The sequence below is a fragment of the Streptopelia decaocto genome (assembly GCF_964273445.1).
Source record: "Streptopelia decaocto genome assembly, chromosome: 10".
Taxonomy (NCBI): domain Eukaryota; kingdom Metazoa; phylum Chordata; class Aves; order Columbiformes; family Columbidae; genus Streptopelia; species Streptopelia decaocto.
Genome location: NC_138665.1, coordinates 13,866,175 through 13,880,336, shown reverse-complemented (window position 1 = coordinate 13,880,336; position 14,162 = coordinate 13,866,175). Strand labels below are relative to the sequence as shown.

The window sequence follows — 14,162 nt, the reverse complement described above, 5'->3', positions numbered from 1 at the left end:
TAAGGGACAGGAGTTGTAAAAACGCCTGTGCAAGTCGTATAGTTTCAAAAATTAGCAAAAGAAACAAGAATGATCATCGCCCATAAACTGGAAAGGCATTTGCTTTAAAATATTTCAAGTTCATCATTATCAAGGAAAAAGTCTCCCTTTGGAAAGACTGGGAAACAATGCACTATAACCTCAAATACCCACACAAACTACTGAAGCAGGCGGTCAAGCAAATCTTCCTATGGAGATCGCAGCCCTAAGCATGGGAACTCTTGACATATATAGTTACATTGACTTTTTTCGTATGAGCACCCACAGATCTTTATAAGATCCAACCTGCATCTTTATAAGGCACATCTGAGCATTCAGCATCTGCTGATTTTGGAGACAGGCAAAACATAAGCAAAGCACGTATCATGTTCCAGCCAGCTGGCAGGTTTTTATCACATTAGAAATCCTACCTGAACATTTCTTTTAACTCATTCACCTTCTTAGTGGGATATTTGCTGGACTGGCTGTCACTTAAGAAAGCTCTGGCATAGGCCAAGGGACCAGCATTAACCTAGAACCAAAACCGAAATAAATAATTTATGTTGGAACTTCTGTTGATCTGCTAAAAGCAGTTATCAAGGCAATATATATATATTATTTTTTTACAAAAACATTTAGCATACTATTTCAATGCTACCAACTCCGCATGACTCATGTCACCGGAGGCCCCTGAAGATTCAAAACTTGAGTATTTGTTTCTCTATCTAGTTTTTTTAAGACCAAAAGATAAATGGAGATTAAAAGAGAGATTCAATTCATTTCCTCATGCTTTCACCCTATTTCTGTTTGAAAAAGCAGTATGATCTGAGTCCTAAGGTCATTTATCCAGCTTGGGAAAGATCATGTTCACAAAAAGGCTATTTGTGCCTGATATTTACAGAACAATCTTTAAGAATTAAGTATATTGCAGCATTCACCCATGGCCAACTAAGGTATAATTACACTTAGACTTGACAATGTAAACATCAATGGACAAAATACTAATTACCATGAGCCACCCGCTAACGTACCACTGCATGTGGCAGGGCAAGCTGTGCTGGCAGGCTGACTGCTGCCTTGCTGCAGACGAGGTAGTTAATGATTTCTGGAGAGTAAATGTGTTATGCTGAGATGACTCACTCAGAGATGTGTAAATAAATGTAATTTTGAAAGGACGTCAAGCCTTACCTGCACAGAAACGCAGCCTTGCAATTTGAGTTGCAGCTGGATCATGTCAACATCACCAGCAGAGCAGAGTTTCTGCAGCTCTGCTGTCTTGTCTTTTATTTCATCAGTTGCGACATCAATTGGTTTTAAATTAACCTGATGTTCATAATTAACTGGAATTCTCTTCTTTACGTATGGAAAGGAGTTCAAAGCTAGCAGAAACAGCAAAGGAAGTTTATAGATTGAAAAGTCATGCAGCGAATAGGAGTACTTTTCATAGAACATACACAAGCAGATCCTTGCCCTCAGGATTTTATTCCGTGTTTGTGAAATCCTGAACATGCTTATAATTACCAGTATGACTTATTAATTTGTAAAAATTTGCACACAGAAATATAAGGTAAATTCCCCTCCCAACCAGAATATTGTATCACAATTCTGATTAAGTAGCTCAGACAATTTCCGACTCTCTAGGGATATTTTCATGAACTAAAATAGTCTAAAAATTGTCCCTGATACATACTGTATCATGCTGAGATGCTTGTACTTACTAGTTAGAATGGTCCTTTTTTTACACTGTTCTTCCACACTGCCATGCTTCTTTCCAGATAAAGTGTAAGGAGTTTCAAATACAAATCTGTTGATGTTATGATTTCTTTCAAATTCAGTCTTTCTTTCAGAGATTTCTTTGTCTTCAAAATAGGGCTTCACATAAGTCACTTGAATATGAGCATACTTAGGATCAAGGTCTTTAATGTTGACCTGTGAAATAACAGGGTTACTCACTAGAGGAACCAATGTTAATAACTCAACGTACAGTTGCTTAATTATCTCCAGGGATCTGTTTTAAACTGACTCCTTGCTGAACCAGCCCCATTGCATGCAAATGGATGACACACAAAACACTCCCCTTGACCTTAGCTGTGATGTCTAGACCACCTGCTAGCAGGCAGACAAGACAAGGAGGTGTAGCACAAGAAACATCTCATCTGGTGCCAAACAAGCTCCATCTGGAACAGATAGCCATCCGTATCACCTCACCCATCAATGCAGCACGTGCCTGAGCTACTTGGTCCTTCTAATATGGCCCTATTGGTTCCAGGCCATGTGCTAATGTTCATCCAGTACTGGGCCACAGCGAGCAAATCTGAGGGCTTGCACAAACCAAGCTTCGGGATCACCAGTATCACCTTTGGTAACCCAGACATATCAACGGTTGCATCACCTTTGGTAACCCAGACGCATGTGAACAGTCCTTGCAGGGACCATTAATGGATATTCCATAGAAAAAGGAAGGAGCTACAGCTATAAGGTCACAAAAGATTTTCTTTTAGACATGCAGTGTCAAAGCAACAAATAACTCCACTTCAAATCATCTGCTCCTCTGCACTGGCTCCTACTGCCTCCCAACAACAGGGTTCTGTGAGATGTGGATTGCAATTTTCCATTCATAATTCCAAATTCAGTTATTTCCACCTTGGAGCCAGATCAGCGCCAAAACTTATCCAGCTGTGCAACATGTCGACAGAGGAGCATGAGGGTATGAGGGGCAATTGGATGCGAGGTGCCTGGAGGATGCTGAAATACGGGGCTCGCTCCTCTCTTTCTACTGGTAGAAGGAAGGGATGATCTGTTATCTCTCAGCTTCAGCTCCACAGAGCAAAGCTCATCCTTCTGTGCTCCATTTGCACAATGCTTAGAGCAGTGCAGCCCCCGGCCCTGAACAGTATTAAAGTACAATCGATATTTTTGTCATGTTTGTCAGTGCCCTCTCTAGTATGTGACTCTGATGTTCACTCCTAATAGCATTTTGTTAGCTTGTTCATGCAGTGTAACTCCACCTTGTTAGAATCCTGGATTATTTTTACAGTCTCCGACCCGAACTTTTCACCATAAAGTTTAAGAAGTCTGAAGGAGATCTCTGAGAGGCCTGTCAGCTTGGGCTCCTTATAGATGTATTCCTTCCCATCTTCTTCTTCAAAGAACGCCTAGAATTAATCACAAAGAAGTAGTGAGGAATAGCTGGGCTTCTTTGCTGGGAATACTTTATTTTAGATTTGCTACTTCGAAAGCAAGTTTCTACTAACATTTCAGAAAGTCAAGAAGGTTTGGCTATGACTTGCATAAAGTCTCATTGAACATGGCCTGTTTTAATGGGGTCCTTCAAAAATCATGTGAAAAAAAGAAACAGAAAAACCCACCACAACAAAATTCCTCAACCAACACAAACACATCATTGCTGAGCACAAATACTTGAGTATGACCAGTGAGAAATCTAAACAATGTGGAAGAGGGGTTTGGCCAGCAGTTGACTTTTAGGAAGGTTGGAAAGAGGCAAGCAGAAGAAAAAACACAAAAACAAGGCCCAGAAAGACACATATATTGAAGAAGCTCTGATAGTAAAGCCATATGAACAGTCTAAAGAGAAGGATTTTGTGTAGGTTGAAAGGGCCTCTAGGCAATAAATAAAGAAGAAATGTGTTTCCTCTGCTTTGATTCCTCTTGTATTCGGGGAAGTGGAACTCTGTGTATTTGCTGTAAATAGAGACAAACTTGCATTAAAGGTCGTGTCTGCATCACCAGACCTTCCTGTAATGAAAACAACATGAAAGCTTCATGCTTTGGCAAACTGTTCCAGTCAAAAGTTGTTAAAACTATCTCATGTGTATCTGGCATACAAAACTGTCTAAAGTGCAAAAGCATGGGTTGTCAGGATGATACGTTAAACAGCTTAATTTTAGGGGCTGATCCCGTTATTTCTACAGCTTCTAGAAAATTAAGCCAGCAGTTGTTCCCTTTTATCTATTGCTAACCTTATTTTTACATAACCAAAGTCGAAGATAAGATGAGGACAACACCAAGATGTGTGTTTGCTGCAGCCAAAGTCAATGCTCAGATACTTTCTGTGTGTAACGGCTGCGGTGTTCAAAGGCACAAACCTAAGATGGTTTCGGGGGATTCATCATCTCCCCTAAAAGAAGGAACCAGGAAAGGCACAGCTAATATAATTTACATAGCATTTTCTAAAGAGGAGTCCTGCATCACCCCATCGTTATGGGTCCACAAGCAGAAGCAGATAGTTCAGAGACACAAGGGAGATGAGAGGTAACACACTTTATTAGATTAACTGGTATAGCTGGAAAACAAAACAAAATAAAAACCAAAACAACTGCTTTCAGGCTCAGAAGACTTCATCAGAAATAAGATCATGCTCCTTCCTGGGATTCTGAACTCCAAATCTTGTCCATTTTACCGGCTACTTCAGCTAACAAATAATGCTATCAATCACTACAATTATGTAACCAACACTGATAGGTATTTTGTCTCCAGTTTCTCCAATAACCTTTTACTCTACTAATATCTAGAAGGGAGCAGCAAATGTCTGCAGAAGAAGATGTGTTACAACTGCTGTTTGCATGCGGTGGTTATATACTGTTACTGGCTATATACTATACACACTAAACTGTGTTTGTGTAACTTATAATAACTATAACTAAAAAAAAGCCCTGGTGTTTTCTGAACTCATGGAGCCATTTCCTAACTGCTTAGTTGTTTTGTGAAAAGCCCACCAGCAGAATCATAAACTTGGTAAGATATCAAGCACTCCAGGAGAGATACACAAACCGTCACCTCAAGGGTGCAATGTAGACGTGGCAGTGGCTGCACCAGAAGTGGCAGCAGGTTTTTCATCTCCAGGTCTGCCAGCGCAGTAGTTTTTAGGGGCCAGACACTAGGTAACTGCTGAGATGGTGTATATACTTACTTGTCCATAAAAGGCCACTCTGAAAAATGTTCCAAGAAGTCTCTTCCTTGTGTGCATTACTTCCAGTATCTTAGCATACGCTCCATGAAGCGTTCTGTATAGTTGAGTAAGTTTCTGGAAATCAAATCTTGGCATCATTAAAGCAGAATTTTGCAAGCGTGAAAATCTAGCTAACACTTGAAGCTACTGAGATATCTGCACACAAGCCTTTGGAGAATTCAAGCTTGAATTTCTAAAGAGGCTGAACTCATGCAGTTTTCTTTGAAAAACCTCAATCTTAAGCACGTGCTTAGCTTCAGGTCTGAAAGGCACCACAGACTTCAATAAGACCACTATCCTTAGAGAGAAGGCTGAGTCTACCATCTCAGCATGCCCTGACTAAGTCTATAAGGGTAGAGCAGCTTGCAGTATTCTACCCAGAAATTATTATTATTTTTTAATTAAAACCAGCTTTATGATAAAAAAAATAGATCAAGGCTTCCCCTAGCTTCAATTATATAGTTGGATGATGTTCTGATGTGGAGGGGGTCATGGGAGAGGGAAGGAAAGAGCACTGCTGCTCAGCAGTCCAGCAACAGCCCCAGCAAAGCTCGGGTCACAGCAGGTTTGGGAAGGAGCAAGGCGAGGGCTGGGATCAAATTCCTTCCTTCCTTTCCACTTGCCCCTGAATTACCTGCAGATCTGGTCCTTTCTTTGAACAGTTCTCACTCTGTTTTTAACCCTTACAATGCTCGAACATCAAAAAGAATCTGGCTTTGATGAGCATATGGGAGGACGACAGCTTTATTTTAGGGGAAGGAAGGTGGGAATTATTCACTAAATATGAGTCTTCTGTGTCTTTAGCTTTTATAATTACTGTCCAGAACATTGCTTTCACTAATTTGTTTTAAGCACCAGCAATGAAGCACAGTGTCTGCTTTACTGACACCAATTTGTTAACTCATAATTTCAAAAATAAAAAAGCCTCCTGTTTTTTGTTTAGCGATACAGGGAATTACCCGATAGATTCAAACTAGTTGAAAACGCGTACCTCAAATTCACGCCGCTTTTCATAAATAGGAATGATCAGTTTGGAAACTTCAGAAATCGTTTCGTAACGCTCTGCTTTCCATAGGCCATCTACACATTGCTCCAGCAGCTCTACCAGGACTTCCTACAAGAGCAGCCAAATGGGTGTTTTTAATAACAAAGCTAGAAAAGAAAACCATTTTAACTTCAGATACATTAAGAGGTCCCAGTATAAGTAGCCACAGTTACGTAAGTTTAAACTCTGTGTGCTCCTGGCCTTTCCAAAGGTATTCCAAATTTCTGGGAGAAAAAAAAGGACAAGTTATTTTTTAAAAGTGAATTCATTCTTAATAAATCATTAGCACGATAGCCAGCAAGTATGTCTTGGTTATTTAGCTACTCCCCCAGGAGAATGCCAAAACTCTGGGAAGGTATGGAGGTGACAGCACTGAAGTCAGAGGTGCATGTCTAAGAAACACGTCCAGGGAACACGTGTGCAATTGCAGTGGTATTTGATGCTAAGGATCAAAGAGTGTAATCTTGATGAATGGGCAACTGGGCAGCTGGGCTGCAGGGCCACCTCGCACAGCCATGTAGCCCACCCAACGCAGCTGTACAAGGATGGTGCAAAAGTAACTGTGAGACCTTGTGGCTCATGGGAGGATCCACCCACTTCCCCAGTGCTCTGCTATGGTTTCTGGATTGTTCTGCTAATGTGGTGCACAGCCAAAACTCAAGGGCAACCTAAGCTGACCTCTCACTTGGCAGAGCTTGATTGCATTCTGTCCCTGTGCTGACAGAATTAGTATTTGCATAACGTGGCAGGCAAAGATTGTGGTGTAGCTTTTTCAGTCTCAGTGCCAGAAAAGCCTTTCAAAGGAATCAAGAATTTACACCAGTTCTAACATATATGACTTGTACATCGAAAATCCTTCAACGCAGATTTCTCATGGGAAATTGCTGTGGAACAGTCTTCCTTACAGATGTCAGTTCACAAGTGTAATTTGTTAGAGATCACATGAATGAAGTCTAAAACTAAATCCTAATCGGCTATCAAATATCCTATAGTCTGTACTACCAGACCTCACCTCACTGTAATGTACATCCATCATCCCACCATCTTCTTTCATTGCACCTTCTTCATCAATGTTGGGAGTGATTTTCCTAAAGGCAGTGCAGCCACTGGGGAAGAGTTCTGTAGCAGACAAAAGCAAATGGATTAGTGGAATAACATATCTCAAATGTGTCATGCTTTAATGGCCAGGAAAGCAGTCTAGCTGTTAGCAAAGTCTGACAAGTAGCAGGGAACCTGACTCCCATTTTTGCTACTGGTTTGCTCTGCGAGACCGAACACATCAGAACTTCCCCAGCCATTTGCCATGGGAGTCATTCCTAGTACGTAATGAACATCGAGCACACCAGATTTCCCAGTGTGCACTCTGGAAGTCATCTTTGACCAGCCTAACTGACTACAATGAAATGAAAGTCGGGAGGGAAGGACAAGGGTATGTTTTTGCACAGAAGATGCAAGGAGAAGGCTGTTAACGGATGCTGGAGAGCTGGGTAGTAAGGAAACAAGATTGTACACACCTAGCAGACATCACAGTTAGGTACCCCAAACCTTTGAGCAGTTCAGCCTTTACTGAACCCTTTTCAGCCTACATATATGTAAAGCGTGCCAGTGGCAGACATAACTCAATGTAGTCACTTGATATTCCTTTGGATTTGTTCCTCTTATTTTTTAGAAGTTCTCCTTTATCACTCGGTTGTGGTAAGCAGCCACCAGGGTACAAATAAAGAATTGCCAACTTTCAATACCCTCCCCTCGGCACTCAGGTGAAATGTGTATATGTATCAGAAAAACAAGTCCCGATTTTTCCCACTTATCTAAGAAAAAGTACAGAATTTGGAGGGACTCCAAGCCCACTGAACAAGGCACTAGAGACCTCTCCAGCCAAGGCAGTGCATATAATCAGCTTCTATGCTTAAATTTCTGAAATGTTGTGTCCATTTCAACAATAGTCCCTTACACGGAAATGAGAAATTAGTTCAATATATCAACCGTGGAACAGATATTTAAGGAAAACCTGCAAAGTGGTGTTATTTGAGGAAACACAAGTCCGTCCTTCCTTCCCGTTTTGCATTAAACCACAGCATTCTGATGTGTTATTTCTGATAGTTCTTTCCATATTTGTATAATTAGGCTATACTCTCATTTTTTTGACTGAATTTTGACAAATTTTTGTCTGTAGCACCAACAGTGATACTTCTGTTGAACATATTGACAGCCAATTTTTAACACGGGCTTCCCCTGTGAGCATGGTTGCTAATGTAAAATACAACTGAACATTTAAATCGAGACATGATGTGTCAATTCTTATTTTACTCAGGAAGCGCCAACGTGAATGTCTAAGCAGACTTGGCCAGTCTAGTAAATGCCTGTGTTTGAACTCTTGAATTCCTTTCTTAAAAAACACTCATCTTCTTCTGGCTTTATCGACTGTATTATTTTTTTCCTTTTAGCTTGTTTCTAAAATAATCATGTAACATATCGAGATAAATTTATCTTTAAACATATTCTGATCTCCCCAGACCCCATCACTGCATCATTGTCCCTGTGCCTCTCAAACAGCACTTACTTTTCCTGTGCAGAAACTCTGCAACGAGGGCTGCTACATGAACATAACACATGGCTGCCTGCAAAGTACAAAGGAAAAATTAAAACGTCATCTGTACAGCTGTTTTGTTTCACATCATGTTTTTAATTAAATTAATTACCTCTGAAAAGTCTCCGTTTTTTACATGTATCTTTGCCATACTGTCCAGCCATGTTTTCCGGAGCTCTGGGGTACTTGCATAAGATTTGGCCAAACTGTATTGTAGATCTATCAACATTTCTGGATCTTTCTCATGTTCTTTCATTTGAGCTGTAGCCATAAGCACTGTACGGATTCTCTTTGTCAAATCTTTGACTTCAGAAGGAAAAGCGGTTGCCTGACACAAAACAAATCTAATTAGAAGCGAATACAGAAATAAATGGTGTTCCAGGCTTTGCCAACAAAAGACTGTTGCTGCCCTTTCAGCCAACACTCCACTTACTGCCAATCTGAAAATGCCGAGACCACAGGAGATAAGACTAACTAGCTTTTGCCTATTGCACTCACACTGCACACAGTGTACAGTATTTCATCTGCAATTAGAGACATTTCAACCTGGGTGTGCACAGGGTCAATCTCTCCTGGCCATGTGCAGGATGCCAGGATGGCTGTTCTCGTGCTACGGTGACGCAGGTGCTTTGGCATTCCGAGGAGCTGGTGTGAGAGTGAGACAGATGTGCTTCATGCATGCAAATGTCCCAGGATGGGACTGTAAACCATGCCCAAAGTGGCTTTCATGTCATTCAACATCCTGCTTGTTAGTCTCTGATGTGGTCACTCCTTAATTCCTAAAGCACCAAAGGCATTTGTAGAGCTTCCCACCACAGGAATGTAATATAAACTGAAAAGGAAACACAGACTTCAGTCTGATCCCCTGCCCAGAACAAGGCCATCATTGGGTTAGAGCAACGCTTGTTAGGCCAAGTTTTATAATCTCCAAGGACAGAAATCCCACCTCCTTTCTGGGTCCCTTTCCAGAGCTGCACCATATTCTTGGGAAATAATTTTTTCTTTAAGTAAATCTGGCCTTTCCCTTCTAGCAACTTGTGCCCATTGCCTTTTGTCCTGCCACCCTCCACCTCTGTGAAGAGCCTGGCCTCCTTGTCTCTACAGTCTTCCTTTTCAGTAGTGGAAAGCAGAAGTTAGGTCCCCCTCAGCTTTCTCTTTCATAAGCCTGGCTCATGTTCCCTCTCCTTGGGCTCCTGCTCTCAAGCTCTCCCGGTGCACGGCACCCTCTCCAGTGCACTGAAATCTCTTTTGTACTCTTGCACTTAAACTGGATATAATGATGGTCTCATGATATAAAATACAATCAGCAAAGTGTGGCTCAGTGAAACCCTTATAAGCATCTATGAAGAGAAGAGAACTGAGGTTTTTGCCAGGTATACCCTAACTATAACTTTGTTATAGCACAACTCAACACCTGGGGTTCCCGTTCTACCTTTAAGTCATAGGGTAACCAGAGAACTGCAAAAACTCTTCCCATTTTCCCCAGTCCTACCTTGGCAGCTACACTGTGTGCTATGGAGCAAGCTGCAGTTATGATATATTGTTCAATGCATTGGGTAGAAGATGTTAATTCTAGTGCAAAGACAGATGATTATTTTCCAAACAAATATAACCATTGATCATCATGAAAGAGGGCTTTTTTAATATTACTGACACTGAATTAACTAAAATTAATTCCTGCTAATTATTACCTTCAGACGACTGAAGTACCAGACCCTCCCTTGTGGGAAGGAAAGCTGGAAATTCTTGGAAAGCTTTTTGGACACCCTCCCAAGCAGCACACTTTGCAAAGTATAACCTGAATTGCAGAGCTCCTTCCTCTTGGTGTGAGGCCTCACGGATGGAGAATGACCTGCCTGTGCAGCTGGTCCTATTGCTGTTGGCACAATACTTGTTTACTGAGCAAACACAGCGCAGTAGGAGCTTGTAAATCATAGTTCCAATCATTAGCCTTACCCTTAAACATGATTTCCTTGAGTGCATCTTCAGATGATAGCACATAATGTGATTTAACATCTCCAACTTACCTTCATAGGCCTGTCACTGTTTGCAAAGTTGTTAATGATGAGCAAGGAGTCCTGAAACCTTGTCCCACCGCTGAGTGCCACATCTGCTATTAATTGGCTCACTGCAATTATTATCTGTTGGGACAAGATAGGCGCTTTAAATGAGTCCTGACAGAGGAGTTTTCTTGTCACAGTTACATAAAACACGCATTGGAAAACATCACATCTTTCCTACAATGTAAGCAACTGTTGTTGTTGGCTTTGCTGTCACATCTCACAAGGATAAATACTTCTCAGAGGACAAAACTGCTTTGCTGAACAGCACCTTCACAGATTTAACAATATAACAACCATAATACAAATCCCTATTTGTATATTAGTTACCTTCTTCCATGATTGGTTAGAACCCAGACAGTATTCATCTGCTCCACCGGGTATCTAAATTTGCTCCAAAAAGACAAAGCTGCAAAAGCAGCTCCAGAAAAATCCCTCCTCCTGCCTCAAAGGCAGCTCTTCTTGCCATCCCTTCCACCCCATCCCGGCCAGCTGCTGGGAAACAGATGTGTCTTGTATCTGTGATTCCAAGGACTCGACAGCTTGGAGTACTTGATAGCAGTGTATTTTGCCCAAAGGGCCCTGGGCCAATCACTGGAAACAGGAATTAGGCAAAGCCTGGAAATCAAGAGGATTTTTGTCCATATAACAGTAGGATCCTCTGCAGATAGGAGGTGACATATTGATGTATCTGTTCACTAGGTCTGAGGCATCTTGCTCTCTACCTTTTCCCTGGTCACTGACCTGAAGATGGGTTCTCAGAAACGTTTTCCTTTTGGTGAACTCAAAGTTATTTCTCATCAGGAGATAGAGCAGAGCAGAGGCTTCATTCCTTGTAGAGGACACCTTGGAAGTGCAGCACTTCAGGATCTCGTAGCAGAGGGCAGCGCACATGTTCACCCTTCCCTTGAAAAATGCTGAAGGAAACTTCAGAAAAGACACGCAAATATTAGAAAATACACCATAAAATTACATCCACAGGACAACACACTGGGCTCCAGCCTGGACAGCCTAAATAAAGATTCTGTCAGAGTTTTGAGCCTGAAAGTATTTGTGAGAATGAATTTGGGGCCTATTTTTAACATTGTTTCCTAGAGCAATGAGAACTTTGCTGTCACAGTTTTGGGGATGTGCTTGTGTATGTCCACATATCCGTCCCCAACAACTTTTGGGTTCAATGGCAAATTCTCACCAACTTGGACAGACAAAAGTTATATGTTCTTACAAAAGTCATAAACAATGGCAGTGGGGCAGAGAGGAGAGGTCCCACGGACATTCCCACCAAAGGCTACCAACTAGCACACCAGAAAATCCACCAGAGCCCACCCAGATGTCCAACCCCACCAGGAAACATGACCTGTGATACTTGCACAGCTACTTCCATGCATTCCTACAAAAAAGCCTAAAATCACGACTTCCCTCAGGAATGCAAACAAGAGACTTGCTTTTCCCAGAGAGTCTAAAATACACAGTGACCTGTCCTGGCCCTCCAGATGGACCTGCGCCTAGGGAGTAGCAGGACCAAGCCAAGCTGCATTGTGAGCTGCCTCAGCTAGCAACGGGGCTCGGAGAGTTGCATCAGGGTGAAGAAAAGCAGAAGGGGAAGATCAGCACCTCATGCTGCCATAGCACATCTATCACCTTACCAAACATCTACTTCCAAGCATGTCTGCAGAGGCCAGCTCAGCCGTGCCTGAAAAGCAGACAGCGGCAGCGGTGCCCGGTCCTGGCAGGCAGCAGCCACCATGCAGTTCTCGCTGGAGCCGGGGACCACCAACGTGCATCTGTCTGGCTGTGGTCATGGGCGGTGGCTGGTGGGGAGGGGGCACTGCACTTGGCTTCCTTCCACCCTGGCTGCAGTGGGCTGGGTGTAGGGAAGCAGAACAAGGAAGGGTTTTGTGCTGGCATGCAGCCACCTCCACAGCCACCGCAGGGACCTGGCTGGAGAGGGGTGATGCTAACACCTCCCGAAGGGAGCAGAGGCTGCTCGGGCATCACACAGCAGCACTCAGCTCCCTCTGCTGCAGCTGAGGACCAGCCCCGAGGGAATTTCCTGGCACAGAGAGGTAACAGAGGCAACCATGCTTTTTGTCCATTCAGGGCAGAGATGTGCTCCATTCACTCAAGAGCTAATGGTCCTCGTAGCACACAGCCCATGAGCCGCTACTGTCTGCCCCACTACCTTCTGCCCATAGGAGATGACAGTAAATACTGTCAAAAGTATTCACTCACATCCTCCAAGTCAGAGCCTGGAGCTGTTGCGGTGACCCTCTACTCCTTGCATTAAGTATATTTGATTCAGAAAAGCTATGGTACTACTGTGGCTACCACCATGGTGTGCTGGTGGAAGAGTCTCAAAACAGGAATCTAGGAGCTGTAGCTAATGAGACTACACTGTTGGGATTACACTGAACCACGCAGGTTTCAAGGCAGTAGGAAGACACTGCCCAAATATTTGCTGTTCACTGCCTGTTGCGAAAAATATTTTCAGAAAAAAAAAAAAAGGGAGAAAGAAAAGAAGCAAATAAACATCATAGTAACACACGGCTAAGAGGATCATGTGTGCACTGGGGAAAGGAGCAATTAATTGCTGCCTGTCTGTAATGCAATCCTTCTCCCATAGCGAGATGGAGTCACAATCAGCACTGGGATTATTAGCCCAGCCAGCACATGGACACCTACAAAGACATGGCTGGCACTTGCTCTCAGCAAGGACCACTGTTCGCCTGCTGAGGGTTTTCAGACATTTCCAACCCAATGCAAGGGACAAAAATTTTGTCTGGGAATCTGCTGCAGAAGAAGCCCCAAATCTCCCCCTGCACACTCCCCTCCACACAGCACCAGCTCTGGGAGGAAAACCTGTGCCCTGTTCATAGGGAACCTGTGTCCCCAGCCAGCTGCCTTCTGGAGACCAAGCCAAGCAGATGCAATCACTCCTGATGCCGGGTTCGGGGTGGCAGACCCAAGGGTGTTTGTTTGCCTGCCGGAGATCTGGCCAGGTGCTGCCTGTGGCTCTCCAGCTGGCAGGAGAACACGAGCTGGGAAGAGTTGGGAAACAGCACGTGTGGCGATGACTCTGCATGTGCTGGAGGAGCACGTTTCTGATCCAGCCCTGACATGAAGGGCCAGAGCAGGAGTCAACACAGTGAGTATGTCCTGAAGAGGCCACAGCTCAGAAGGGACACGAGAACAGGGCAGCCACAGTAGCGGACAGGACAGGCCAAGTGCCCTTCACAACTGCATGGGAGGCTGTACTGGTGCTGCGTCCTGAGAGCACTGATGTCGAGGGAAAGCACAGCTTAGTGTGCTCAGGGGAACTGCTGACAGGACAGGGAAAAGCATCTCAAATCAGCTGTTGCAGGAGAGGAGCAAGGCTCTGCTGCCTGGGTCCTTCAGGGTCTGGGATCTGTGACGCTTCTAACATGCCCTGCAAGTGCCAACGCATGGAGGGATGCCGAGGCACGGAGCAGGCAGCTACAT

The 14,162-nt window shown here is 43.4% G+C and overlaps 1 protein-coding gene across 3 annotated transcripts in view; it reads right to left on the bottom strand.

The window, feature by feature from the left end:
• The window catches only part of DOCK11 (dedicator of cytokinesis 11), an 83,595-nt gene that overhangs the window by 7,004 nt on the left and 62,429 nt on the right, over window positions 1-14,162 (bottom strand). For all 3 annotated transcript variants that reach the window (XR_014185006.1, XM_082062111.1, XM_082062112.1), the window contains 11 exons: window positions 11,427-11,609; window positions 10,650-10,763; window positions 8,735-8,950; window positions 8,596-8,653; window positions 7,045-7,151; window positions 5,979-6,101; window positions 4,949-5,062; window positions 3,027-3,173; window positions 1,737-1,947; window positions 1,207-1,397; window positions 450-550 (listed from right to left, as the gene is read on the bottom strand). Coding sequence is in view for 2 of the 3 variants with exons in the window: in XM_082062111.1 (XP_081918237.1) it covers window positions 450-550; window positions 1,207-1,397; window positions 1,737-1,947; window positions 3,027-3,173; window positions 4,949-5,062; window positions 5,979-6,101; window positions 7,045-7,151; window positions 8,596-8,653; window positions 8,735-8,950; window positions 10,650-10,763; window positions 11,427-11,609 (1,565 nt within the window). In the remaining variant the exon portion in view is untranslated. The remainder of the gene's footprint in view (window positions 1-449; window positions 551-1,206; window positions 1,398-1,736; window positions 1,948-3,026; window positions 3,174-4,948; window positions 5,063-5,978; window positions 6,102-7,044; window positions 7,152-8,595; window positions 8,654-8,734; window positions 8,951-10,649; window positions 10,764-11,426; window positions 11,610-14,162) is intronic.